The sequence below is a fragment of the Meriones unguiculatus genome, chromosome 1, assembly GCF_030254825.1.
Source record: "Meriones unguiculatus strain TT.TT164.6M chromosome 1, Bangor_MerUng_6.1, whole genome shotgun sequence".
Taxonomy (NCBI): Eukaryota; Metazoa; Chordata; class Mammalia; order Rodentia; family Muridae; genus Meriones; species Meriones unguiculatus.
In genome coordinates, this window is record NC_083349.1 from 81,279,959 (window position 1) to 81,306,239 (window position 26,281).

Sequence of the window (26,281 nt, forward strand, 5' to 3'; positions counted from 1 at the left end):
ACTCTAAAACCCTGCATATAGAAGAAGGCTTACTCAGTTGACTTTAAGTAACACCTGTGAAGCTAGTTGATTTCACTAAAGTAAGATAAAACATACCAACGCACAACAAGTAAATCTCTAATCAAAGAATCCAACCCATTATGATTTGCTCAGGCGTGTCATGCAGAACATTGAATCTGTGGCAGAGGGATTGCATCTCTAGTTTTAATTAAACCAAGGGTTTATTCTTGTCAAGGTAGCTGTAATGAAAATGTTTGTGCAATGTGGTTTGGGCAGTCATTTGACACGAGCATCAGATCACCCAAGAAATTCCTTTTTCCCTAGGTGTGGAGATTAGACAAAAGTCAGCATTCCTCCAGGGGCTTGAAGAATTATTCCTACTTGGTAAAGGAATCATTGTTCTTATCTGGCAAAAGGGACATGTAAGTCTTCCATTAATATATGACTGTGGTTCCTATTAGCATGCCAAGGTTTCTGTCAGCCTCTGGTCCCCTCTCCCCAACAGGCTGACTTCTCCCAAGTACCCATTCAACTAATAACCCAGGAGAACCCCTTCCCCACCCCCCATCACCTCTCTGCTTTTCCAGGAGACAGACTTGGCACTTTGGAATAAACTTTTCCCCCATGCAGTGGCTATTTTGGTTTCTTTATTGGGCCAATTTTTCATTCAGCAAGACGATGTAGTGCATTTATAGAGTACATTAAATTTTCCCCACATAAGAACTATATATGAATTCCTTAGTAAGTTCACAACACTAGGCATGATTAGTATTTCTAATTTACTCAAGAAACCTCCTTAGGTAGTCAAGACTCGTTTTCAAGGCCGCTCTTAAAAGAAAAGTACGGGGCGGTCTGGCACGTGTTTCAGCTGTGTTGGATGCGCGTTTGCTCACTTTTGAACTCCTTAGGCCACCGTCGCCGGGTCCCGTTGACTATTGCGCCTGCGTACCGCCGGGAGGCTCTCGGTGTCTCCGAGAACCGGAAAGGACGTTGGTGTAGAGGTGAGGTCGGGGGCTTTAGAGACCCTGGGACTTGACAACTGCGGTTTTCGGCTTCTCATGGGGCTGCGAACTGGGATGAGTTAGGCAATCGAGCCTAGGGGAGCCGCGGGCCTCCTTCCTCGGGGCCGCGCTCGCCCCCGCCGCGTCCTCAGGAGGCCAGGGGCTTGGCGGGTCCCCAGGGCTGAGGCGGTCGGCCGGCCGCCCCTGGGCCTGCGGGGCCTGGGAGCAGCCTGGCGGAGCTTCAGGGCCTCCCCGACGGCCGGCCGGCCCGGCTGTCGCTGTATTTTGCCGCGGTCAAGGTGACCTTGATTGGGTCGTTTGACCTGTTGGGCCTGGTTAAGGGTGCGATCTTGGAGGGGACCGGGGCGTAGCCGTGGCTCACGGAGGCACCGGGGGACGTCTGTGTTCGGCCTGCTGTGCGAGTAGAACGGGGAAGCTAGAGGGCTCCTGACCTGCCACGCTGCTCCACGGCCCCCCTGCTGCCTCTAGCTCCCGGCGCCGGCCGCGGCCCTAGGGACTCCAGGCCCGTAGTCTCAGTGACCTGAGTTGTAGCCCAAGACTTTTCTTTGTAAGGGTAAATTCTGAAAAGGCAACAGCAAGATCACAGCTGCCTTTTTGTGGATGGGGACACTTCTGTGAGTAGTTTTTGCTCGTCGGTTGCTGGCTGTGTCTTTGCTTCGGATGGTGGAGCCGCACAGATGGAGAGAGGCAAAGAAGCTGCAAGGTTTCAGACCTTGCAGAAGTCAGTCGGCGTTTGTAGAAAGTACGTCGTGCATGAAGAGTTCATTCATTCGCTTACCCTGTTCTAAGATTTTCTTTTTTTGTTTTGCTTGTAAAGGACTTTCACTACCATGAGTTCCGGTGTATTGCCTAAACCTCAGATGCGTGGTCTTCTGGCCAAGCGTCTGCGGGTTCATATTGTTGGGGCAGTCATTGTGGCCCTGGGAGTTGCCGCTTCCTATAAGGTATGTGTTTACTTGTTTGTGCTTTAGGTCACAAGCTCTGTCTTTTAAACACTTTTTTGTTTCATTGTTGTTTGGTTTTCGAGATAGGATTTCTCTGTGTATCCTTGGCTGTCCTGGACTCTTTTGTAGACCAGGCTGCCCAGCCTCCTTGAATGCAGGTATTAAAGGCATGCGCCCACACACCCGGCTTATTTTTACACCTGGTTAAGAGCCGTTTATTTATTTATTCATTCATTCATTTGAACAGCTCCATCTTCAAGGTATTCCTTCCTTTTAACCTCCATGGGCTTCAGTGTGACAGGAACTGCTCAGACAGGCCCTGTGTAGTTTGACCCTATCTTCTGATGAAGCTGTGTTAGTTTACCAGGCTGAGTGGTTTAAACAGATAGTTGCTTTCTCACAGGTTTTTTTATTTTTTATTTTCTTTCTTTCTTTTTTCTTTTTTTTTATTTTGAGATAGGGGCATACTATAACCCTACCTAGACAAGGGCCTGGAGTTCATGTGATCTGCCTGCTTTTGCCTCCCGAATGCTGGGATTAAAAGGCCTATACCACCATACCATCTCGATTTTTAAGATAAGGTTTAATGCCTTCTGAATCCTTTCTCTTTTGTTGTTTTGGTCTTCTGTAACTGGATGAATTTCCTCCTGTAAAGAGATAGGTGTTAGGACCAATAAAATGATGATGAGCAACAGATTTTATGTGAAAGAGGTTTATTGGATGGAGAGAGGAGAGAGTAAAACATGATAGGGGGAAGGGAAGGGGTGCCCCAACAGAGAAAGGGGAGAGAGCAAGAGAGTAGGAGGGCAAGAGAGAGACAAAGTGGTGGGTTGGTCCTTTTATGGAGCAACTTAACCACCCAGGCGACATGTGATGACATCATAAGTTGCAAGGCAACCCAGAAGCAGGCTGCCTCAATACTAATATTCCTCCCTTTTTCTACAATTAAAAAATGAGGAGCTTGGGCTGCTCATGTAAGGCAAGTTAATGTTGGTTCATTGGAAGCAGTTTTGGTTGCTGTGCAAGGGGGTGAGAGAGAGAGAGAGAGAGAGATAATAGCAACAAAATGTCCAGATTACATGGTCAAGAGGAGGAGGGGAAGCCCCTGCCCTGGAAAGTTCAGGGTAGAGGGTTGCCAGCAGAGAGTTGCCAACCACACAAGGCAGCAGGTAGGGACTGAGGAATGCTGGGAGAACCTGGAACTGCTTGTCCTGGGCCTGAAACACACCATTCCAGCCTTTTGTTAATAATATGTAAATAATGGGCAGAGATTCTCTTCTGGCTACTTCCTGCTGACACTGGGGGTGCTGTAGGGAGGTCAAAAGGCTGAAAAATACTGGCCAAGTCCAGAAAGAACAGGCTGTTTTGATGTGTCTAGTGCCTGTGAGAACATCCATGGCTGGGATGGAGGGTTCAGGTCCAGCTTGATGGAAGTCTGTGAGGTCAGACTGGAACACCTGTGTTAGCTGCTTTGTCACTGTTGTGGATATAGGAAACACCTGGGTCTGGCAGGTGTTTATACATAGGCAGAGGACAAAGTAGGTTATGGAGAAAATTTCTTTAGGTATGCATTTAAAACTTTGGGAAAGTGAGCAGAGATGGAAGAAGAGACTTGAACATGGGAACCTCCATTTACCTGAGAACTACATTTACCCAATCATTGGTAGTTTTGGATCTGTCAGCTAAGGAAATTGAGGCCAAGTTGGTTACAGATGGAAGATTAGAGGTCCTTAAAGCAGGTGCTAGGTGTAGAAATCTGAAATTCTCCAGAAGACATCTCAGGGGAGAATCTGGAGGAACTGGATGAATGGACTATTCCCATTGGGCAGGTAGGAATCAGTGACCTAGCAAGGCGTCCCAAGAGCAAGGTTTGACTCAGTAAAGTAGTATGGTGCAGTCTGTTCCAACAGCTCGTCAGTATTGGCCAGAGACCAAGGGCACAGTTGCCCATGGCAGACATGGTTTACCTGGCTAGGATTCTGTAGATATGTGAGAAGGGGAGGGAGTGAAACCATGCTGGTAGAGAGAAAACCTCACCCAAGGGAGAAGGTCCTAGATGAAGGGTTGGGGTGTAGTTTGGCAAAAGAGGTAGGAGCATTTGTGCCAACCAGAAGTGAAGACTCACCAATCAGCTAGTGTTGGATGTAGGAATGTGGCAGATGGTAGCCAGAAAAGGGAAGTCCAAAATCAGGGAAAAGGGGAGGAATCCTACCCTCTGAGATAGGCAATAGGTGCAGTATTTATCTGGAGACCAGTTGACCTGAGAGGTGGATTCAGGTAGATTTCCTGCAGATTACAAGAATCCCTTTAAGTTTTGCAAAGGAGATAAAACTTTAGACATGTTAGCATCACAATTGTAATTGCACTGAAATACACATTGTAGAAAAGGCAGTAGACATATACATTTGTGTTAACAGCATAAGCATTCTTCTAAGGTGAGCTCTAAGTAAAAGCTCACTTGATCTTAACCTTTAGTGTGATTATACATGGAGATTTAAAATCTTGGTCTTGGAACCATGATAGTGGGTGGTATAGTGGAATGTTTTTGTATTAAGAATTAGATTAATAAATCAGAGCTCTATTGATAAAGGTCAAAGCTCTGGACAGTCAGTATAACAGTAGCATAGCAACAGGAAGAAATAGTAAGCATTTTTACCTATTTAGGATACCTTAAATCGCCTTAGACCTCACAACCTTTATAACTTGCATTTACCAACTTTAAAACAATTTCTTAGACCCTTAAACATCCATAACTTGTGTTTACAAACCTTAAAACACTTTCTTAGACCCTCAAACATTTTTCTTAGTCCTTTGTATCCAGTTATTTACCAAGAGACATAGGGGAGACTGCCATGAACATTTATTGTCCTTTAGCTAAAGGGATGGTAAGAGGTTACAACTGAGGCTGTTTCTTGAGTCTGGCAAGATATATTGTGTCTAGGCCTGACAATAGCAGCTCTACAACTCAGGCTTAAGGCCTGGTCTCCTGCGTATGAAGAGAACTGAGAAGGCATCTCAAGTCTCCCAAGACAGAAGTTGGCAATATGTTCTTGAGACCCCAGTGTGAGGCCAGAACAGACCTGCAGTGTTACCCTGGGCTGGGCGAGGGTGGTGGAGGTCGCTGAATCTAGGTGCCATTTGTCCTCCACCAGGCCAAGGAGCTCAAAGGCTGGAGGTGTCTGGCTCTTGTGCTGGTTGAGCCTCCATAGCTGGGCACACAGGACAAGCTTGCTTGCATGGGAGCATTTTGACTTCCAGAAGACAGTCTGAAAACAGGCAGAGTGTGGCTTGTTGAGGCAGCCCCGTGGGGACCAGTGTCCTTCCTGGCTTCATTTTAAACGGTTACCTGGTGGAGTTGACTTTTGGCTATACCCTGGCGGGATAGGGCATTGCAGACCTCTTGTTTTCTGTGTGGGAATGCTTCAGAGCAGCAGCCAAGGTCTGGAGCATAGTAGATGAGCCTATCAGGAAGTCTCTTCTCTTAATTATTTTTACTAACTCCTACAGGTGACTCAGGGATCGTGTCTGCATCTGTAGGACTATAAATAGATTTGAACACGTTAAAGGACTTGATCATCTATGACATGACTAACTTGCATTTGTTAACCAAGAAATATTAGGATTTTAGGTCTTGTCCCTTTTAAGTTGGAGCCTTAAAAGTCATATAGTCTATTAAAGTGAGAGTATAAGTTTCCTGTATGATTTAGTATATAAAAAGTTTATAGCTTATAAAAGTCTTAAGGTCTATAGATTAATAACACCATTTTTAGAAAACAAGACCAAACATATTTTAATCTTTTGAAAGTGATGATATAGCACAATGATCAAGTTTTAATATAAATAAATAAATGCATCTAAAATTAGTAGATCTTACTTTAGAGTTTTGGTAAAAACTTGTTAGGAGTTTTAAAACCAACAATATAGTAAAACAGTAAAAGATTATATTTCAATTTATTATATCAAACCCATTAGCCAGAAAGCCTAGTGGTGAATCCGGATCACAGGCAGTTCATAGCAGGAGAAACAGCATTTATTAATTTAGGAATTGATAAATTCATAGGCAGTTAGACATTTTAAATTAGGTTAATTTGAATGGACCTTTATAACTTTGAAATTTTAACATTATATAAAAATTATTTTGAACCAGGGTTGAATTGTGTACATATAGCATGTTGTAAAAATATAACTTAAAATTTATATAAAAATCCATACCCATTAAAAATGAGACTTGTTTTTAGTCTGAAAGGAGATAAAATAAACAGTTATGACTAAGGAAGTCTTATGAATATAAACCCAATGAGCAAATTATGTAAATGGTTAGATAAGAAATTACAGCATTTAGTTGTTTTTTTTTTGTTGTTGTTGTTGTTTTAAGAGCAGATTGTACAGAAATCAGGAAAAGATTTTTAAAGGCTGGGAGCTAAGGGCTTAGAGATCAGAAATACTTTAAGAGCCAGTATTTAGAATAGTTTTGCAGGAGTGGGGTAGGGGCAACCGCATGGCACGGCTTCTCTATTTTTAAAATCAGCATGGTGCCTTGCCATGTTTACTGCGTGGCCATAGCGGCATAGCGAGACCAGGTGCTTGCTGGTGGGATGGCTGTCCTTGCCTGGTTCGAAACTCTGTACGTGCACGTGGCATGGCTAATTGGAAGTCTGTGTAACTGAATATCCTCCTTTGCAAGCCAGCTTCTCGATGCAGGCTTTCAGCCTGAGATTTAAAATCTTGCCCATGGGGCCTGAGATAAAGCCATCTCTTTGTGTGCAGGGTCCCCAGCAGTTGCTTACCTAACAGCAGTAGTTTAGAAGCAGGCTGTGTCTGTGTAGGAAGCGGCAGTTTTAGCGTCTGGCTTGAGCGATAGTTTCCCCAAGCCGATTTTGTCAAGTGTAAGTGTCTGCCTTGTCCTGGGTGCTTGGAGCACATGGCAGGATGCTGAGTCTGAGTGGCTGTGAGCAGAGGAACAGGTGTTCGTGATAAGGTCAGGGCAGTTGAGAGAAAGTGTAGGTTTTAAGGCATGTGGTTGAGTGGTGGTTAGGGATAGGGGAACAGAAGAAAAATCTGTTGCAGGCATCATCGTCTGAGTAAGGGCTCTTGGTGTGACTAGACCAGGTGCTGCCAGGAGAGCCTTCCCAGCCAATGCAGCAATGTTGGGACCAATGAAATGATAATGTGCAACAGATTTTATATTAAAGAGGTTTATTGGATGGAGATGGAGAGAGAGAGAAGAGAGTGAGATATGGTGGAGGAAGGGAGAGGGCACCCTGACAGAGAAAGAGGAGAGAGCAAGAGAATAAGAGGGCAAGAGAGAAAAAGTGGCAGGTTGATCCTTTGCCTGCCAGGTGTGGCTACCTGCCAGGTGACACATGATGACATAATAGGTTGCTAGACAACCCAGAAGCTGGCTGCCTAAATACTAACATTAGGACCCAGGTCATTTTGAGCTTCTAAGACCTTATTTCCAAATGTAATTAAGTATTAAGCTTCAAGTCCGGGTCCACGCAGCTGAAGCGCCCATTTAACATATCAAATTGAACCTGGCCCCAGGTTCCCCCAGCACCCTTCAAGCCCTGTCTGTTACTGGGTATGGCTGGCATACCTACCCTCTACCGGCTAGCATCCAGCCCAGGGCCTGGGCTGCCCTTCCCACAGAGACTTCTCCCCATATAATCCAGACATTTTGGTTCCCGGCCCTCTCTCACTTCTTTCATATCTTTGGCCTCCTGGCTGCTGTACTTGGCTTCCCTTTCTTCCTTCCCCTCTCTTTCCTTCTCCCACATGGTTCAGGGTCGGGACCACTCTAGACTCTCCCACATGTGTCTGCCTCCGGCTGTGTTCTCCCACATATCTGTAATAATAAACTTTCTCCTCCACCATACCTAGGAACAGTGTGGCCTTACCTTTTTTTTCTTTTTTTTCATTCATCTGGTGCTGAAACCCAGGGGTGGCTTAAATGGTCTCCCTCCCCAAGGAACTCCAGGCTGCTGATCTGACTCTCTTAAGGCATATAAGGATCACTTGTTTCTGCTGGCTTTTCCACCCACTATATTTGATTCTAGATTCTGCCTCTTCAGCCACTTCCTCCACCTTAGGTATTATCCATCTCTCCTCACCTACTCAGTAAGTATCCTCTATTCTACTATGCTCTTTTCGGGCCTACCATGTGGGGCTCTCCCTGCTACAGCTTTCTGGCTGCCCACCACATGGGCATCTCCTTACTATATATATCTCCTTACTTTTTGGGCTAGCCACCATTTGGGCATCTCCCTTCTATGTCCTGTGGGTCCGTCCACTTGGGCAATTATACTTATTAAGAACACTTACACTTTTCCAGCTCTTTTTTCCTCTATCTGTTCTAACCACTTTTCTCCCCCCCTTCTACTGGTTATTACTTTGGTTATTACTATGGAGCTTCATGCTTTATCTATGTTTATGAAAGCCGCTGTTGTACCAGGAAGCTATCTCACCCTGCTGGGCCCCCCAGGAAAGGGATGCCTACCCCCTGTGATTTGGGGCATTTCTCTCTGACAAGTCTCTCTCTCTCAGTCTGATAGGGGATGCCACACATTGAGATTCTTGTTACGAGGATACCCCTTTGCTTCCTCAAGGCTCCTCACTGGTCCTTCCTGGAACTCCCTCCTCTCTCCCTAGGAACTGCCTGCTAAGCTTCTGTATGCCCTGTGGCTTCTCTGATATTTGAATCCTCCCTTAGGTGGATTTTCTGCTTGCTTCTCCTTGTCCCTTATGGCTGCACTTGTTATCTGTCTTTCAGCTGCCTAACATGCTGGAAATCTTCTCGGACTCAATTCCTTTCTTGGACTCGGATTTTTAATTTTTTTTTTCTTTGCAAGAGGTTTATTAGGTGGATATGGAGGGAAGGGGGTAGCAGGGCATGATGGGGAGAGAGAGAGAGAAACGAGAGGGGGCGCCCCGAGAGAGAGAAGCAAGAGAAAGAGCCGGATTTTTAAATTTTTAAATTTTCATTTATTTATTTTGAGAAAGGGTTTCTCTGTGTAGCCTTGGCTGTCCTGGATTCACTTTGTAGAGCAGGGTGGCCTTGAACTCACAGAGATCTGCCTTCCTCTGCCTCCTGAGTGCTGGGGTCACAGGCCCCACTGCACCAGCTTGGACTCAGACTTTCTAAAGCATCACTGTCTTACTGGAAACTGTGGTGGCCAAAGATGGTGCTCAAGTTCCAAATTCTCACAGATTGTAACAGCTTTTGCCTCCACACAAATGAATGATTCCAAAGTCTCTTATCTCTAATGTTCTACAACTTTCTGCTCTTATGTCTTTTTTTATCTCCATGGTTTCTCTGCTCTGCTCTCAAATCTTTTAAGACTATTATGTAAACAATCTTTATTTCAGTGTTGATTTATAACTTAATTGGGTATTGTTAAAGAATCTGCAAAATCTAACAAAATTTGTAAATTTATATCAAAAGACTTATAATTAAAGCCTATACATATAGAAATTTTAATTTGCTACAGCATCCTTTGTATGCGAGGTAACTTAGATTCAACTGTTTAGGGAAACATGTTACTTCTCAGACCTAGTGAGCCCTTAGTTTATCATTGTATCACCTTTTATACTAAGGAAGTGACAACAAATCTCAAATATTTTGGATTAGTATGGAATTTTGTATGATGATAAAAATTTACACCATACTATATAAGTGATTCAACTCTGGTTTACAGTATAATCTAACTGGTGATAAGCTTTTAAGGTTTTAAAGTTCTATTCAGCTTAACAAAAGCTGATTTAAGATGTATGTGTAACTACTTATGTCTTTGTTAGCTGTTTACATGTTTGATAAATAGGTATATTTGATAATCAGGATGTAGAAATTATTAAGGTCAACTCAGGTTCACAATAATGTTTGTCCACTTTCACTTGTCTTTGCTCACTTTAAGCTCTAGCTATTTGGATAAATTAAACCAGACCAAAAAACCTGTAATGTTCTATAATGGTGTTTCTGGTCCCTAAGAAAGTCCTTTTCCCAAGGTCAAGTTGATTTAGACAAAAGCCCCGATTGCTTCAGGGGATTTACAAGTTCCTGCTTGCAAATATTCCTTGTCCCTGGCAAGAGGAACTTGTCAACTTCATTCCCTGGTGGCTATTAACTTGTCAAGGTCAATGCTAACCTCTAGGCTCCCTCACAAGCCGTACTTTTCTCTCTTCCCATTTAACCCTGAAAATCATTCCCTGTCTTTGCTCTCCCGGAAGATAGCCTTGGCAGTTTGGAATAAACTTTCTGCCTTTTCACCCACAGAGCAGCTATTTTGATTTCTTTTCTGCGCCCAATTTCATTCATTTACATTATGAGCTATTGTAAGGTAGGATTTTATGCATTTGAGGAGAACAAATTTCTGCCTTTAACAGAAGGCAATATGCAGCGGTAAAAGCAGTTATTCATTTTGGCAGTTTTGAAGAACTGACAAGAGCAGCATTTTAACACTGCCTTCTATAGATCTGAAGGGGTGGTGGGACAGTTACCGTGTAGCCTTGATTGGCCTGGAACTTGCTGTGTATATGTAGACCACTCAGGTCTGAGGTTCCACAGGGTTAGGGAGTGTCTAAAGTGGATTCTGGGGAAACATTTGTTCACCTGTTCACCTGCCTGTGTCTGTGCTGGGATTAAAGGTGAGTACTACCTTCCTGGCTCATCTATAGATTTTAATATTTCTATCACACCTTTTCCCCCTTTTATTCAGAGTATGTTGCTATTTAAGATTCTCTGTTAAAGTGTTTATTATGCACGTTACCATGTTTTTGTAATAAGACCATGAGAAAATTTAATATATATATATGGGGGTCCATGCTATGGTGCATGTGTAGCAGTCAGAGAACTGGCAGGAATTGATTTTCTGCCATGTGAAGCCCCAGGGACCCCTTAAGCATGGTGACGGGCACCTTTACCTGCTGAGCCATCTTGTTGGTCCTTAAGGTCTAGACTTAGAATTTCTCACTTAAAGTATAATGTATACTGATATAGATGAAATCACACTGTTTTCATTTCTTGGGTTCACTAACGGCTTCTTTCTGGTTCTCAAATTAGGTTAATGAACTCCCTCGTCCTTGCCCTGACAAATCAGCCCTGGTTGGCTTGTCTAGTATGCCATGCTACTCCAGGGAAACAGTCCCAGCGTGATACGCACATGTACAGTATACACACCCCTTAAGGGTTCAAAAACACCCAAGAAGTTTTTTTGGGGGTGGAATTGAGACAGGGCTTCTCTGTGTAACAGCCCTGGCTGTCGACCACCCTGGCTTCCAGCTCACAGAGATCCACCTGCCTCTGCCTGAGCCCTGTGATTAAAGGCATGCACCACCATGCCTGGCTAAGATAGCAAGATTTATCCCATGACTTGGCTCATGAGTTTATTGGGCTGAAGTCCCACCACATGGCATCTAAAATTTTTAGAATTGTCCTAGTTTGCTTTCTGTTGGTGTGATTGATAAATACCATGATAAAAAGCAACTTGAGGGAGAAAGGGTTTATTTTGTTACAGATTATAGTCCATAGTGAAACCAAGGAGGAATGCTGCTTACTGGCTTCTTTGACTTGCTCAGCTACATTATATAACCCAAGACCATCTGCCAAGGGATGGCACTGCCCTTAGTGGGCTAGGCACCCTCTTCATCAATTAGCAGTTAAAAAAATGCCCTGAAGACATGTCCATAGGTTCTCCCTCCCAGGTGTGTCAAGGTAATGATTGGAATTGATGACCAAGAAACCTGATGTTTACAAATCTGAGCACCAAGGGAAACTAATCGTCTGCTACCTAATACAAAAGCTTGGGGTAAATGGGGTATTCTAGTTTAAGTCCCAGAGTTGGAAGTCTAGAAGGTTTAATGTCTGTGGGGAAAAGAAGATAGATGTCCCTAGTTCAAAAAGAATGAAAATTTGTCTTTCGTTAATCTTTCTGTTGTATTTGTGCCTTCTGCGCACTGCATGGTCTCTATTTACATTGTGGAGTAGATCACTGTTAGTCCAGTTTCTTCCAAAACCAGTCTCACAAAACACCAGCTATCTGGACATCCTTTAGCCCTGTCATGTAGATACTAACTTGACCATTACATACAGTGAGGAGCTTCAGCAGACTTCTTTCAGAGAGTGGCACTGAGGAGGCTTCCTCTTGTTCTCTTGTTAGAAGAGTTGGGGGTCAAATAGGAGGAGGAGCATTAAATTTTACTGGCGCTTACCGTATTACTCATTAGGTAGCACAGTCCTGCACATTTATGTAGCCCCTCCCTGATGTGGCTGGGTACCTGCAATTGTACTGTGTTTTATGTGCAGCTGACACTGTATTTGGCAAGATACACTAAGCAGTGTTTTGTGGAGACTAAGCTTTGCCATAGCCCAAATGTGGATTGGGATCACCAAATGCCAGCCACGGCTCTTGCTTAGCCTTTGATAAGTTGCCTTAGCTCCACCTGGTCTTTGAAATGCCATTCCTTCCTTCTGTACTGACTGTTCTGTATGCAAGACAAAAGCCAAATAAACACACCTTTTCCTGATCTTTTTCTTCTTTGATGCTGAAGTGTTAGCAGTGTTATTAAAGGCCTTCCTTTGAAGTAATCAGCCATTGTTTTTGGATTCCAGTCTCATTTGCAAAATGATTCGGTTCTTGTTGATAAATCCCTATACTTGGCCTTTGTTGCGTCTTTTAAAATCTGTTTTAGGGTTCTTTAAAATTTGCATTCTGCTCAAGTTGAGCCAGGATATGTTACCTTGTTTTAACTAGCAATATTTACGGTTTGCTAGAAGGAAAGCTATTCATTTATTTTGTAATATCTTTTTAAAAGATTTATTTATTAATTTATTATGTATACAGAATTCTGCCTACATGCCAGAAGAGGGTACAAGATCTCATTATAGGTGGTTATGAGCCACCATGTCATTGCTGGGAATTGAACTTAGGACCTCTGGAAGAGCAGCCAGCAGAAGTACTCTTAACCTTTGAGCTATTTCTTCAGCCCCATAAAACATTTTGTTTGTTGGTTTTTGTTTTTCGAGATAGGGTTTCTCTGTGTACACCCTTGACTATCCTAGACTTGCTTTCTAGACCAGACTAGCCTTGAACTCACAGAGATCCACCTGCTTCTGTCTCCCTAATGCTACTGCACTCAGCAATATCTTTTAACTTTACAGTTTTTGTACCAAATACATTCAAATATGGACATACAACCTTACCCAAGAATAGGGGTAATCTGTCACTAGGAAAGTAGGAAGCTTCTTTGCTGTGTAGTTATTCCTTTCATTGTGTCATCCCCCGCCCCCCGTCTTAGGAAATGGAGGGTTCAGCAAAGAGTGAGCACAGATATGTTGTTGGTTTGTTTTTAGTTATCTCTAACAATCTGACAAATAAGTACGGTAATGGGTTGTGTTGCTTTTTAGTTTGGCGTGGCTGAACGAAGAAAGAAGGCATATGCAGATTTCTACAGAAATTATGATTCCATGAAAGATTTTGAAGAGATGAGGAATGCTGGTATCTTTCAGAGTGTGAAGTGATTTCAGAATGCAAAGGTAATACAGTTACTTGTTATGTCTAAAAAATATTTTTAACTAGTAAAATACAAATATTCTTAACCATTTTAGCTGTACTACAATTCAGTATTCATAAGTTCTTAGAAAATTAACTGTCTTGGAAAGTGCCTCATGCCCTTTTCCCAGACCCCAACAGTTAGTGTTTACTTTGTCTGAATCGGACCACATTATTTGTCCTTCTGTGCAGTTGATTCTTCCTCTCTCTCTCTCTTTTTTAAATTCTAACAACTTTGGAGTTGCTTCCCTTTCCACCTGGTCTATGGGTTCAGGGATCAGACTTAAGACTGGCAGACTTCAGTAGCAAATGCCTTTACCTATCAAGCCATCTTGCTGGTCCTGTTTGTCATTTTGTGATTGGCTTATTTTAGTTAGCATAGTGTTTTATCATGTTGTCGGAAATTCCCTCCTTTTTAAGGCTGAAAATACTCCATTGTGTGTTGTTATTGGGAATTGAACCGGTAAGCATTATGGATACGTGGCCGGCATTCTATCTGGGATTCTATCATAGGATCTGGCTACATCCTATCCTGTATGTATATATGTGTGTGCCTGTGTGTGCGTTTTATTTTTGAGAAATGGCCTCGCCAAGTTGTGGAGCCTGGGTATGAATTATTTCCTGGGATTACAGATGTGTGCCATCATGCCTGTCCTTTTTTGTATATACTAATTCTGTTTACCTGCTTGTTAGTAGAATTGCCTTTGCCTCTCAGTTGCTGGAGTTGGTAGATCATATGATATTGTATTTTTAGTCAGCACTGTTCTCTTTAGTGGTCACAATATTTCACACTCCCACAGTGCTCAAGGCCAGAGTGCTCAAGGTCTTCACTCTCTGCATATTTAGTAACACCTGGTGTCTTAAATTCCATTTTTTTGTTTTTGTTTTTTTTTTCGAGATGGGTTTTTCTATAGCCTTGGCTGTCTTGGACACACTTTGTAGACCTAGCTGGCCTGGAACTCAGAGATCTGCCTGCCTCTGCCTCCCAGAGTGCTGGGATTCCAGGCGTGCGCCACTGCACTGGGCTCTTACATATATTAAATAGGGTTGAGATACCTTTTGGTGGTTTTGATTTGAGCTTCCCTAATGATATGTACTTATGAGTGTCGCTTGTACTTACTGGCCATTCTGGACATAATGGGGATTTTTTTTCTCCCTTCATGTATATGTATGTAGGGTGTGTGTCTGCGTGCTTGTTTGAATTTGTATGGGCATGTGTGTATGTATGTGGAGGTCCAAGGTTAATATTCAGAGTACTCATTTGAACCCCGATCCCTCTGATGAGGCTAGTCTGCCCAACCAGGTTACTCTGGGGGTTGTAATTGCAAGTGAGCCACCAATTCTATCTGGCATTTATGTTATTGTGCTTTAACTGCTTGTCCAGCTCTATTGGGATTCTTTTATTTAATTCTGCTTATTACTTATTTAAAAAATTATTTAATTTTTATTTTATGTGCGTTAGTGTGAAGGTATAAGATCCCCTGGAATTGGCGTTATAGACAGTTGTGAGCTGCCATGTGGGTCCTGGGAATTGAACCTGGTTCCATTTGGAAGAGTAGACAGTACTCTTAACCACTGAGCCATCTCTCCAGCCCCTGCTTACTACTTTTAAATTTTATTTTAGAGGAGTTATTCCCTATTTTCTTTTTCATGAATGGGCTTTGGTGTCATATCCCAGAATCACTGCCAAATCCATTATTTTAAACACTTCCTTTCAAGAGTCTTATTCTTTGTGTACTTAATGCTTTTTATGTCTTTGATTTTAAAAAAAAATTGTTGGTACTAGAGATTGTGTGTACTGTAGGAACTGCATGCCATAATTGTGCTATGCTGCTTTTATTTTTTTTTCAATTTATTTATTATTTATTACAATTTATTAATTTTGTATCCCAGCCATAGCCCCCTCCTTCCTTCCTCCCAATCTAATGCCCCCCCCTTCATCCTCTATGCCCCTCTCCTAGTCCACTGATAGGGAAGGTCCTCCTCCCCTTCTATCTGACTCTAGCCTATCAGGTCTCATTAGCACTGGCTGCTTCATCTTCCTCTGTGTCCTGGCAAGGCTGCATCCCCCAGGGGGAAGTGATCAAGTGCCACTGAGTTCATGCCAGACACAGCCCCTGCTCCCCTGACTAGAGAACTCACTTGGAAACTAAGCAAGCTTACGGGCTTCTTGAGATCAGAGATGGAGATACCTCCAGAAGATTTGTTATTGTACAGGATTGTTTTAGGTATTCTGGGTTTTTGTTTTTCCATATGAAACTGAGAATTTTTCTTTCAAGTTCTGTAAAGAATTGTGTTGGTATTTTGATGGGAATTGCATTGAATCTGTAGATTGCTTTAGGTAGGATGGTCATTTTCACTGTTAATCCTACCAATCCATGAGCATGAGATCTTTCCATCTTCTGGTATCTTCTTCTATTTCTTTCTTCAGAGACTTGAAGTTTTCAAACAAGTCTTTTACATGCTTGATTAGAGTCACACGATGGTACTTTGTTATTTGTGGCTATTGTGAAGGGTGTTGTTTTCTTAATTTCTTTCTCAGCCCTTTTGTATTTTGTATACAGGAGGGCTACTACTAATTTTTTTTTTTGAGTTAATTTTGTATCCAGCTGCTTTGCTGAAGGTGTTTTTCAGCTGTAGGAGTTCCCTGGTAGAATTTTGGGGGTCACTCATGTATACTATATCATCTGTGGATGGTGACACTTTGACTTCTTCCTTTTCTGATTTGTATCCCCTTGATCTCCTTTAGTTGTCTTATTGCTCTCAAGTACTATGTTGAAGAGATATGGAGAGAGTGGGCAGCCTTGTCTTGTCCCTGAGTTCGGTGGGATTGATTTAAGTTTCTCTCCATTTAGTTTGGTGTTTGCTATAGGCTTGCTTTATATTGCCTTTACTGTGACTTTAAACATGAATGGGTATTGGATTTTGCCAAATACTTTTTCAGCATCTAAGGAGATGATCATGTGTTTTGTTTTGCTTTTTCCTTCAGTTTGTTTGTATGGTGGATTACCTTGATGGTATCCATATATTGAACCACCTCTGCATGCCTGGGATGAAGCCTACTTGGTTATGGTGTTCTTGGATTTGGTTTGCGAGTATTTTATCTACTATTTTTGCATCAGTGTTCATAAGAAAGATAGGTCTGAAGTTCTCTCTCTCTCTTTTTTTTTTTTGTTTGGTCTTTGTGTGGTTTAGTTATCCAGGTGACTATGGCCTCATAGAATGAGTTTGGTAATGTTCCTTCTGTTTATATTTTGTGTTCTGTTTATATATTGAGTAGAGGGTTGTTTAGTTTCTATGCGTGTGTAGGCTTTTTGTTATTTCTGTTGTTGCTGAGTTCTAGTTTTAGTTCATGGTGGTCTGATAGGATACCAAGGATTTTATCAATCTTGTATCTGCTGAGGCTTGCTTTGTGCCCGACTATATGGTCAGTTTTGGGGAAAGTTTTGTGAGGTGCTGAGAAGATGATATACTCTTTGGGTGAAAAGTTCTGTAGACATCTATTATGTCCATTTGATTTAGGACCTCTGTAAGTGTCATTATTTCCCTATTTAGCTTCTGTCTAGATGATCTGTCCCTTAGTGAGATTGTAGTGTTGAAGTATCCCATTATTAAGGTGTTGGGATCGATGTGTGATTTAATCTTTCATGTTTCATTTACGATTGCGGGTGCTCTTGTATTTGGGGCATAGATGTTCAGGATTGTGATGTCCTCCTGGTGGATTTTTCCTTTGAGAATGAAGTGTCTCTCTCCATCTCTTTGATTAATTTTGGTTGAAAGTCTATTTTATTAGGAAGGCTACTTTCTAGCTTGTTTTCTGGGTCCATTTGCTTGAAAAACCTTTTTCCAGCCCTTTACTCCACAGTGTTGCAGGGTTGTGTTTCTTGGATGCAGCAGAATGTTGGATCATCTTTCCACACCCATTCTGTTAGTCTGTGTCTTTATTGGAGACATTTATTGAGTCCATTGATGTTGATAGATAATAATGACCAATGAATGTTAGTTAGTTCCTTGTATTGTCGAGTTGGTGGTGATAGTGTGTTTGTGTGCTTTCTTTTGATTGTTGTTGTTGTGAAGTTACCCTGTGTTTTCTTGGGTGTAGTTGATTTCAATAGATTGGGGTGTTCCTTCTAGTATCTTCTGTAGGGCTAGGTTACTGTGTAGATGTTGCTTAAATTTATTTTTGTCATGGAATATTTTGTTTTCTCCATCTATGTTGATTGAAAATTTTGTATGGGTTGGCGTCTGTGTTCTCTTAGAGTGTGCAAGATATCTGCCTAGGCACATCTGGCTTTCATAGTTTCTGTTGAGAAGTCAGGTGTCATTCTGATAGGTCTGCCTTTATATGTTACTTGGCCTTTTTCCCTTCCTGCTTTTAATATTTTTCTGTAGATTTAGTGTTTTGACTGTTATGTGATGTGAGGAGTTTCTTTTGTGGTGTAGCCTATCTGGTGTTCTGTAGTCCTCTTTTATGTTTAAGGACACCTCTCTTTCTTTAAGTTGGGAAATTTTCTTCTATGATTTTCTTGAAAATATTTTCTGGATCTTAGAGCCTGAAATCTTTTTCATCTATTCCTTATTCTTAGGTTTTGTCTTTTCATGGTGTCCTTGATTTCTTGGATGTTTTGTGTCAGGACCTTTTCTGATTTTATGTCATTTGAGAGATGTATTGATTCATGTAAAGATGTATTCTTCAATTGTGTCTTCAGCATCCGAGATTCTCTCCTCCATATCTTGAATTCTGTTGGTGATGCTTACCTCTCTGGTGTCTGATCTCTTCACCAGGTTTCTCAGTGTGTGTTGTCTTTATTGATTCTAATTCTGTTTTCATATCTTATACCATTTCTTTCATCTGTTTGTATTTGGATTCCTGTCTGTCCATGATGGCCTCTATGTTTTTGTTTGTTTCCTCTTTATGTGCCTCTATTTGTTTGGCTGTATTTGGCTGTATTTCCTGGTCAGCTTTGTTTGCTTCCTTTCTATATGCCTCTACTTGTGCCTCAATTTGTTTGGCTGTATTTGCCTGAATTTCTTTGAGAGCTTTGTTCGTTTTCTCTTTATGTGCTTCTAATAACTGGATAAGCATAGATTTGAGATCATTTTCCTGTGTTTCCAATGAATTAAAATATCCATTGCTTTTTTTTGGGGGGGGGGTTTTGCTGGTGAAGCCATGATGCTCTGATTTTTGTTGGATGTGTTCTTACATCAGCCTCTAGCCATCTGATTGTCTGTAGCCTTCACTGTTTGTTCCTGGAGCCAGGACTGCAGATTGGGTCGTCTGTCTCTAGAGTTGGGAGTATTCAGGAAGATGAGAGGGTTTGAGAGTGGATGTTGGTGTTTCAGATGCAGCTAAGGAAAGAAGGTCATAGGCTCGTGTGTGCATGTGCGGGAGTGTGTGGAAGCATGTCTTGAAGGACCGGGTGCAAGTGGGTGTAGATTCCTGGAAGGGTGGAGTGTAAGCTCAGGCGTGGTTTGCGTGAGCAGTGCAAGTGCATGGGTGCCCTGAATGGCTCAGTGGCCTACAGGCCTGTTGTGGTACTGTGCTCCAGGCACTGCGCCATCTTGGTTCCAGGAATTGTTTGCCTGTACTCTACTGGTAGACTCACAGAACAGGGGCTCCAATGTTGAGAACTGTGTTGCCCACAGTGGGAATGTGAGTGGGAAGGGTCTGATGTCTGACTGCTAGCGCAGAGGGACCCCAGATCTGGGACTCTGCACATCTTCATTCGCAGGCATATGAAGACAGTGCAGGGCCTACGGTTCTCCACTCTCAGATTTGGGTCTGTTCTTTGGCCGCTAGAAAAGGGAGGCTCCTCTAATAGGAGGCTCTGTACCTGCCGCCACCACCCACAGAGCAAGTGAAGGTACAGCGTGTTGACTCTCACAGGGGCCTGGATCCAGTCTGTCCCCCTGGTTGTTCCCTCTAGCCTGGTAAGCCTCAAAGGCGATGTTCTGGCTTCAGCTGTCCATCCACTCACCAGTTTTGGAGTTTCAGATCCTCTTCCCCTCAGACACTGTGTGCACTGGTTGCCACCATTTTGGAGCCCCTTAGCTATAACTCAGGTCAGCAGTTCTCAATCTGTGGGTCATGACCCCTTTGTGGATGTCATAGATATTTACAATTTCTAACAGCTAAATTACAGTTTTGAAGTAGCAATGAAATAATTTTATGGTTGTGGGTCACCACAGCATGCAGACCTGTATTAAAGGGTTAGAGCATTAGGAAGGTTGAGAATCACTGCTCCAAGTCCTTTCAGCATTTTAAGATAATGTTTGTTTATGGTGTAATGGAAGACTCAGCTTCATTCTTTAGTATACAGATAACTCGTCCCAGAATTATTCTTAAAAATTGACCTTTACTTTTGAATGAAGGACCCTCAGGTGTTCTCTGTTGCTTCTTGCCTTAATCCTTTGAGACAGTTTTTTACTGAACAAGAAGCTGTTTCAGCTAGACTAGCTAGCTACTAAGCTCTTGAGATCCACCTGATTCTGCTCCTCCAGTGCTGGGGTTTTAATGCACAGCCATGCCTGACTTTTTATCTGAACGCTAGGGATTTGAATTTACATACTGAGCATAAACATAAACCCAAGCCTGGTTTATGTTTATCATGTCAGTACCACATTGGTTTCATTATGATAGTTTGATAGGTTTTGGAATTAGGCTACATGAGTCCTCTTCCCAACTCCCACCCCCTCAGTTGTTTAAGCTATTTGAGGTCCTTTGAGAATTCAACATTTTAGAGTGGCTTTTCTTTTTCTACAAAAAATGATGGTGAGTTTTTGGTAAGGATTACATTAAATCTGTAGATTGCTCACTGTATGGACATCCTAATAAGTATTGAAATGTCTTTCAGTAGTGCTTTGTACCCTTGCTAAAAAGTCTATTCCTAAGTGTTCTATTAGTTTTGAATAGAATAGAATAAATAGAATTATTTTCATTTTCTTTAACTGTGTTTTGATTTTAATGCCCTGCAATTTTGCAAAACTCATTGTAACCTGTATGTTTCTTTGTGTTGTTAGAATTTTCTACGTATAAAATGTTACTTAGAATGACAGAGTTTACTTCCTTTCTGGGTGTATTTTCTTTTTCTCTCTAATTTTTTTCTGACTAGGACTTTTAGTACTGTGTTGAATAGAAGTAGCAAGAATTGACATCTTTACTTTTTTTTTTTCTTTGAGACAAGGGTTTTTTAAATTTATTTGTGTGTGTGTGTGTGTGTGTAGCCTTGGCTGTCCTGGATTCTCTTTGTAGACCAGGCTGGCCTTGAATTCACAGAGATCCTCCTGCCTCTGCTTCCCTCAGTGCTGGGATTACAGGTGTGTTCTGAGCCTGGTCATCTTTCCCTCTTTGCTGATTCTGAAGAAAATGTTCAGTTTTTCATCAAGTTGCAAGTTAGCAGCTATAACTAGAAGTATATTGCGATACGTTGTACTAGTACACCTAGTCAGTGTCTTTACATTTTAGAAAATGGATAACTGGGCACATGTTTTTAATCCCAGCACTTTTTAGGAGGCAGATCTCTGAATTTTGAGACCAGTTTCATCTACATAGCAAGTTCTCAGACCACTAGGACTACACAGAGATCTATTTCATCACTACCACCAAATTAAAAACAAAACTCCTGTGTGTGTATGTGTAAATCTATATATAGATAATGTATATGGGTCTTTGTCTTCATGTATGTCTGTGGACCACTTAATTGCCTGTTGGTGCCTGAAGAGGCAAGAGGAGGATGTCAGATCACCTGGAACTGGAGTTTCAGATGGCTTTGAGCAGTCATTGGTGGTAGAAATTGAACTCTGGGTCTTTTGGAAGAGCACTGGCCAGACAGAGCATCTGTCTGGCCCCTAGTTTATTGGTTTAGTTTTCTTTCCTTTTCCTTTCTTTCTTTCCTTCTTTCCTTCCTTCCTTCCCTCTCTCTCTCATGAAAAAGGTGTTTGATCAGATGTTTTTCTACATGTATTGAGATGATTATGCAATTCTTTTCTGTTTATGTTATATTATTCTATGTATAAAATCACTTGCATTCCAGAAATTAGACTCTTGGGCATCATGTCCTTTTAATGGGTAGTTAATTTGTCTTCTTAGTGTTGAGGATTTTTGCCTTGCTCTTTGGATTCAAGCTCTTTAATGTCTGCCTAGTTAGGTATCAGGGTAGTGCTGCACTTAGAGAGTCAGTGTGGACATTTTTTCCCTCATCTGTTTTGGAAGAACTTGGGAAGGGTTGGTGATTACTCATTTCCTAACTACTGCCCAGGTGCCTGCTGTTTTTTGCCATGCTGCCAAGTCTTCTAGTCTCTTTCCCTACCAATGTTACAGGGTTACTTTTTTTCTCAGCTGAGCTTTCTCTCTTCTCTTTCCATTTAACTAAAGATTTGTACCAAGATTTTCTTTATTGTTTCATCATTTTGTTTAACAGTTTCCTTCCTTTGATGGCTTCACTAGATCTTCTCTTTCTTTCCCTGCCATCCTCCACTCCCCCCCCCATTTTTTTTTTTTTTTTTTTTTTAGACAGATTTCTCTGTGTAGCCTTGGGTGTCCTGGATTTACTCTGCAGACCAGGCTGGCCTTGAACTCACAGAAATCCACCAGACTCTGCATCCCATGGTGCTGGGATCACAGGTGCATGCCACCATACCTGGCTGGATACTCAAGCTGTTATATTATTAGGTTGTACATTTGAATTTTTAACTTCTTGTGACTTCCTTATTGAGCCATTGGTTCCAGAGTTTTAAATTTATTGTGTTTTGTATTTTCTAGTTTAGCCAGTGTAATTAGAAAATATTTAAGCCTCAAGATTTGCCAAGGCTTGCTTTGCTTCCTCATTTGTTACTGAGATTACAGTTCATCTCTACTTTTAAGCCTTCTTGTTCCTCATCTTCTGTCTAGTGTTAAGTGGAATAAGTCCTCTACTACTTACTGTTAAGCTATTTCCCCTTTTTCTCTTTTTGTTTACTTCACGTTTAGGTCCCTAATGTATGGCACAGGTATTTTGGCTTTCCTTGGTAACTGCCCCGTTACCATAATGTTCTTTCTTGCATTTTTTTTTTAAACTGGTTTTGTCTGATATTAGGGTAGCCACTTAGTTACTACTCATGGAATACCTTTTCCTTTTTTCACTTTCTAAGAGCTTAAGTATAATTTGGTTGGAGATTTATGTACTTAGAAGTCAGTTCTTACTATAGAAAGATATTATTTACCTTTTTTCCTTCTTGGTATGTTTTCTGTTTTGTTTGTTTTGTCTGTTTTGTTTTTAAACCCTTCTGTTTTTTTTTTTAATTGATAATTAGGAAGGTCTCTTGCTTGTATGCATGCATATGCCTATGAGGAAGAGAAGTTTCAGTTGTTTATTTTCTTTTATGTAAATTAGTATTTTCTTTGTTGGTTCTATGAAACATAGAACAGCTGTATCAATCTGCTGTAAACTTAAATACAAATTACATCACAAAAATATTACCTTATACTGCCTCCCCTTTGTTACTGATGCCATAAATGACTTGTTTTTATTTATTGGTATAGTCATTAGCAGATTTATAGTTTCTCAATGTTTTTGTTTTTAATATATCTTTGCGTATTGAAGTTAATGTCTAGGGTCCTTTTCAGTTTAAAGAACTCTTGTGTTTGCTTAGTGAGAAATGTCTCACTTCTTTTTGAAGGACAGTTTTGGCAGATATAGTATTCTAATTTTACAGAATTTTACTGGGGTTTTTCTCACTTTGTAGCCCAATCTGGCTTTGAACTCACCATGTTGGAATTACACAATGTATATACAGCTGACAGAACCTTAAATATAGCTTCGAGCAGTCTGGCTTTGAAGAGTTTCTGTGGAAAAGTCTATTGTGGGTCCCCGTACATGATGAGTTACTTTGATATATTTATTTTCACTTTCAAGATTCTCTATTTGGCTTTGGTTTTGACAGCTTGAAGACTGTGTTGGCTTACAGGTATAGTCTCTAGGCTTATCCTAGTTGCAATTTATTTCTTCTTTAAGTTCTTTGTCCCTTTCTCTCTTTCGTGATTCCATAATGTATATGTGGCCCCACTTGGTATTTTATAAGCTACACTGTTCTTTTTGTGTTCTGCTTTTGTACCAGATGTGGTAATTTCAAATGACCTGTCTTGAGAGTTGCTGGTTGTATCTTTGGGCCAGCTGGAGTATGCTTTTGAAACTTTACTGATACCCCCACCAGTTCAGTCAGTGTATTCTTATTTTCATTTTCTTCTTATATTATTTTTCTGAGTTTTTTTATTTGACTCTCCATATATTTTTGCTCACTGAATATATTTAAGAAAGTTACTTTTAAACCAAAGAAAACCAAAGGTCAGATTTTCTTCTTTCTTTCCTTTTGTGTCTTGTTCACAGAGATCAATTTTGGTGTTTGTAAGGGGCTCTGCTTCCCTGTTAATTTGCCTTGTGATCTTTTTGTTGAAATTTTGGTATTTGGAAAAAAAAATCTCTCCCACTATTTGTAGGCAGGCTTGTGAAGGGAGACCTCTATTCATTAGCATTATGGCCTACAGGCTCAGGCTCCTCTTCTGCAAACTTGTCTGGGCTTTGCTTCCAGTTTACCAGTATATATAGCTACTCGGAAATTTTCCTTAACTTTTGAGTTTCAGTCCTGTTTATGTTTGGAGCCTTAGCTGGTCTAGTATCTTGCTCTGCTCGAAATCTCTGAGCCATGGGTGCCTAGAGGTGTATAATCCTCCTGCATGACACCATTGCTTTGTTTACAGTACTATGGCACTGTTGCTATCAGTCAGGCAGGCAAGACCAAACCAGACCTTTGGACAGTCTTCAGACAAGTATGGTATTTCCAGTAGCTACCACTCTTGACTGGCTACATAGAGAGAGGAACCAACAACTGGGCCATACCCTGTACACTGCACTGTACAGTGAGGTACTGAGGCAAATACGAACTAAAATGTTGCTGTTGGGTGTGGTTTTCTGTTGCTTAGGTGTTCCTGTAGCTTACCCAGGGGCTCTGCTCTCACAGTTATTTTGGTTCCTGTATTGTTTATTCGGTTTTGTGGTATGCTATCTTGCTGACATACACATGTTCAAAATTATTTGGAATTATCAATTGCTCGGTTGACATTTGGGAACATTACTCTGATAAAGACATCTGTTACAGGTATCTATGAATGCTTTACTGGCTTTTCTTATTTGTCTGTCTGAAGGGTTGTTGTCAGTACCACTGTTCACACTTTGGAATCCTATGTTTGTGTTTAATCTCATTCATTCAGGCTTAACAGATGGGCAAAAGACTATTTAAATAAAAATTCTGTGCTTCAGTTTGTGAAAAATTCAGTGCTTCCATGTTCTGTAAAATAAGTTTGTGATGTGGATAATATATATTGTTCTTTAATGAGTCTATCAACTATGTACCTTTTCCAAGATCTGAGGTGGAGAAAAGGCCTATTACACTTTTTCTTTTATAGATATTGTCAAGGTAATTAACTTTGCCTAATAGAAGATTTGATTCTTATTTTTATTTCTAGTTATTACCCAAAGTGAAAATAGGTGCTGTTTTAATCAGTGTTCTATTGCAGTGAAGAGACAACCATGACCACAGCAACTCGTAAAAGGAAAGCATTTAATTGGGGCTTGCTTACAGTTTTAGGGGCTTTATTAGTCCATTGTCATCAGAGCAGCATGCAGGCAGACATGATGCTGGAGAAGTAGCTGACTTCCGGACTGGCAGGCAGCAGGAAGAAAAGAGTGCCACTAGGCACTAGGCACTTTGGCTTGAGCCCCAAAGCCTGCTTCCCAGTGACACTTCCTCCAAGAAGGCCACACCTAATGCCTCTCAAGTAGTGCCATTCTGTAATGAAATGAGCCTTTGGGGGTCATTCTTAATGCATGCACCTGTGGTTGTTTGAATAAGTATCCAGAGTATTGCTGCTGATTTATCATTATAATAATAACAACAACAACAATAACAACAACAACCCAACAATTTGGTTGAAAAATTAGTAAGAATTATTCATATCATACCATGGACCAGCAAGTTAATTTAGCAATGACAGCAAGAGACATAAAAACATTATTGAAAATTAATAATGTAGAGAGCAACACGCAGATGCCAGAGGAACCAGAATGCTGCTAAGACAAAAGCAAGAAATAAGAGTTAAGTTATGGTCTGCCCAGAATGGAAGCTAGCTGTAGAACTTGGTGGAGTTAAGTGATCAGCAGTAGGAATAGATAGACTTCATGGATGGCATTAATACAGACCGTTCATTATTAACAGAGCCATTGTGTTTCTCTCCATAGAATTCTTTGGATTGCGCTCCGTAGAGGTTCCTCCCCGACTTGGGTTCCTGAACTATGAAACTTGACTATATGGGCTACGGAGTAGTTTCTCTCAATAAATAATTATATGGACAGTAAGTCTTTGCTTGGTTATTATTATTAATTGAGGGCCTCAAAAAACTGACATCTATCATTCTTATGACTCTAGGTGAATATTATAAAGGCAACTCCTTCCTCAGCTTTGGTCTCCTGGAGTACATACAAATAGCTGTACTCCTGGTTTTGGTGTTCCATTCCTATCAGTAAAATCTGTCTTTGCAGGAGGCAGAGGTAGGTTGGTCTCTGTGAACCTTGAGTTGGAGGCATACTGAGTTCTAGTCAGCCTGGAGATGCCAACTCTTTAAAGAAAACCTGTCCTTCCACTCTTTGGTAGTATTGCTGTCACCAGAAAGAATAGGTAATTGACATACTGTTAGAATAATTGCTTTTATTACTGAGCAAACAATATGTATGAGGAATGG

At 41.3% G+C, this 26,281-nt stretch overlaps 1 protein-coding gene across 3 annotated transcripts; it reads left to right on the top strand.

Annotated features, from left to right (window-relative positions):
• Positions 1-846: 846 nt before the first annotated feature.
• On the top strand, positions 847-25,898 carry LOC110563852 (cytochrome c oxidase subunit 6C-2). Of its 3 annotated transcripts, none has more exons than XM_021661066.2 (4): positions 847-1,001; positions 1,840-1,966; positions 13,365-13,493; positions 25,782-25,898. In XM_021661066.2, the coding sequence occupies exons 2-3, from the start codon at positions 1,853-1,855 to the stop codon at positions 13,476-13,478; spliced, it is 228 nt and encodes a 75-aa protein (XP_021516741.1). In that variant the 5' UTR covers positions 847-1,001; positions 1,840-1,852; the 3' UTR covers positions 13,479-13,493; positions 25,782-25,898. The 3 variants fall into 3 exon arrangements, with proteins under 3 accessions (XP_021516741.1, XP_060248870.1, XP_060248867.1); XM_060392887.1 differs by lacking the exon at positions 847-1,001 and adding an exon at positions 1,102-1,300; XM_060392884.1 differs by lacking the exon at positions 847-1,001 and adding an exon at positions 1,615-1,636.
• Positions 25,899-26,281: the final 383 nt, after the last annotated feature.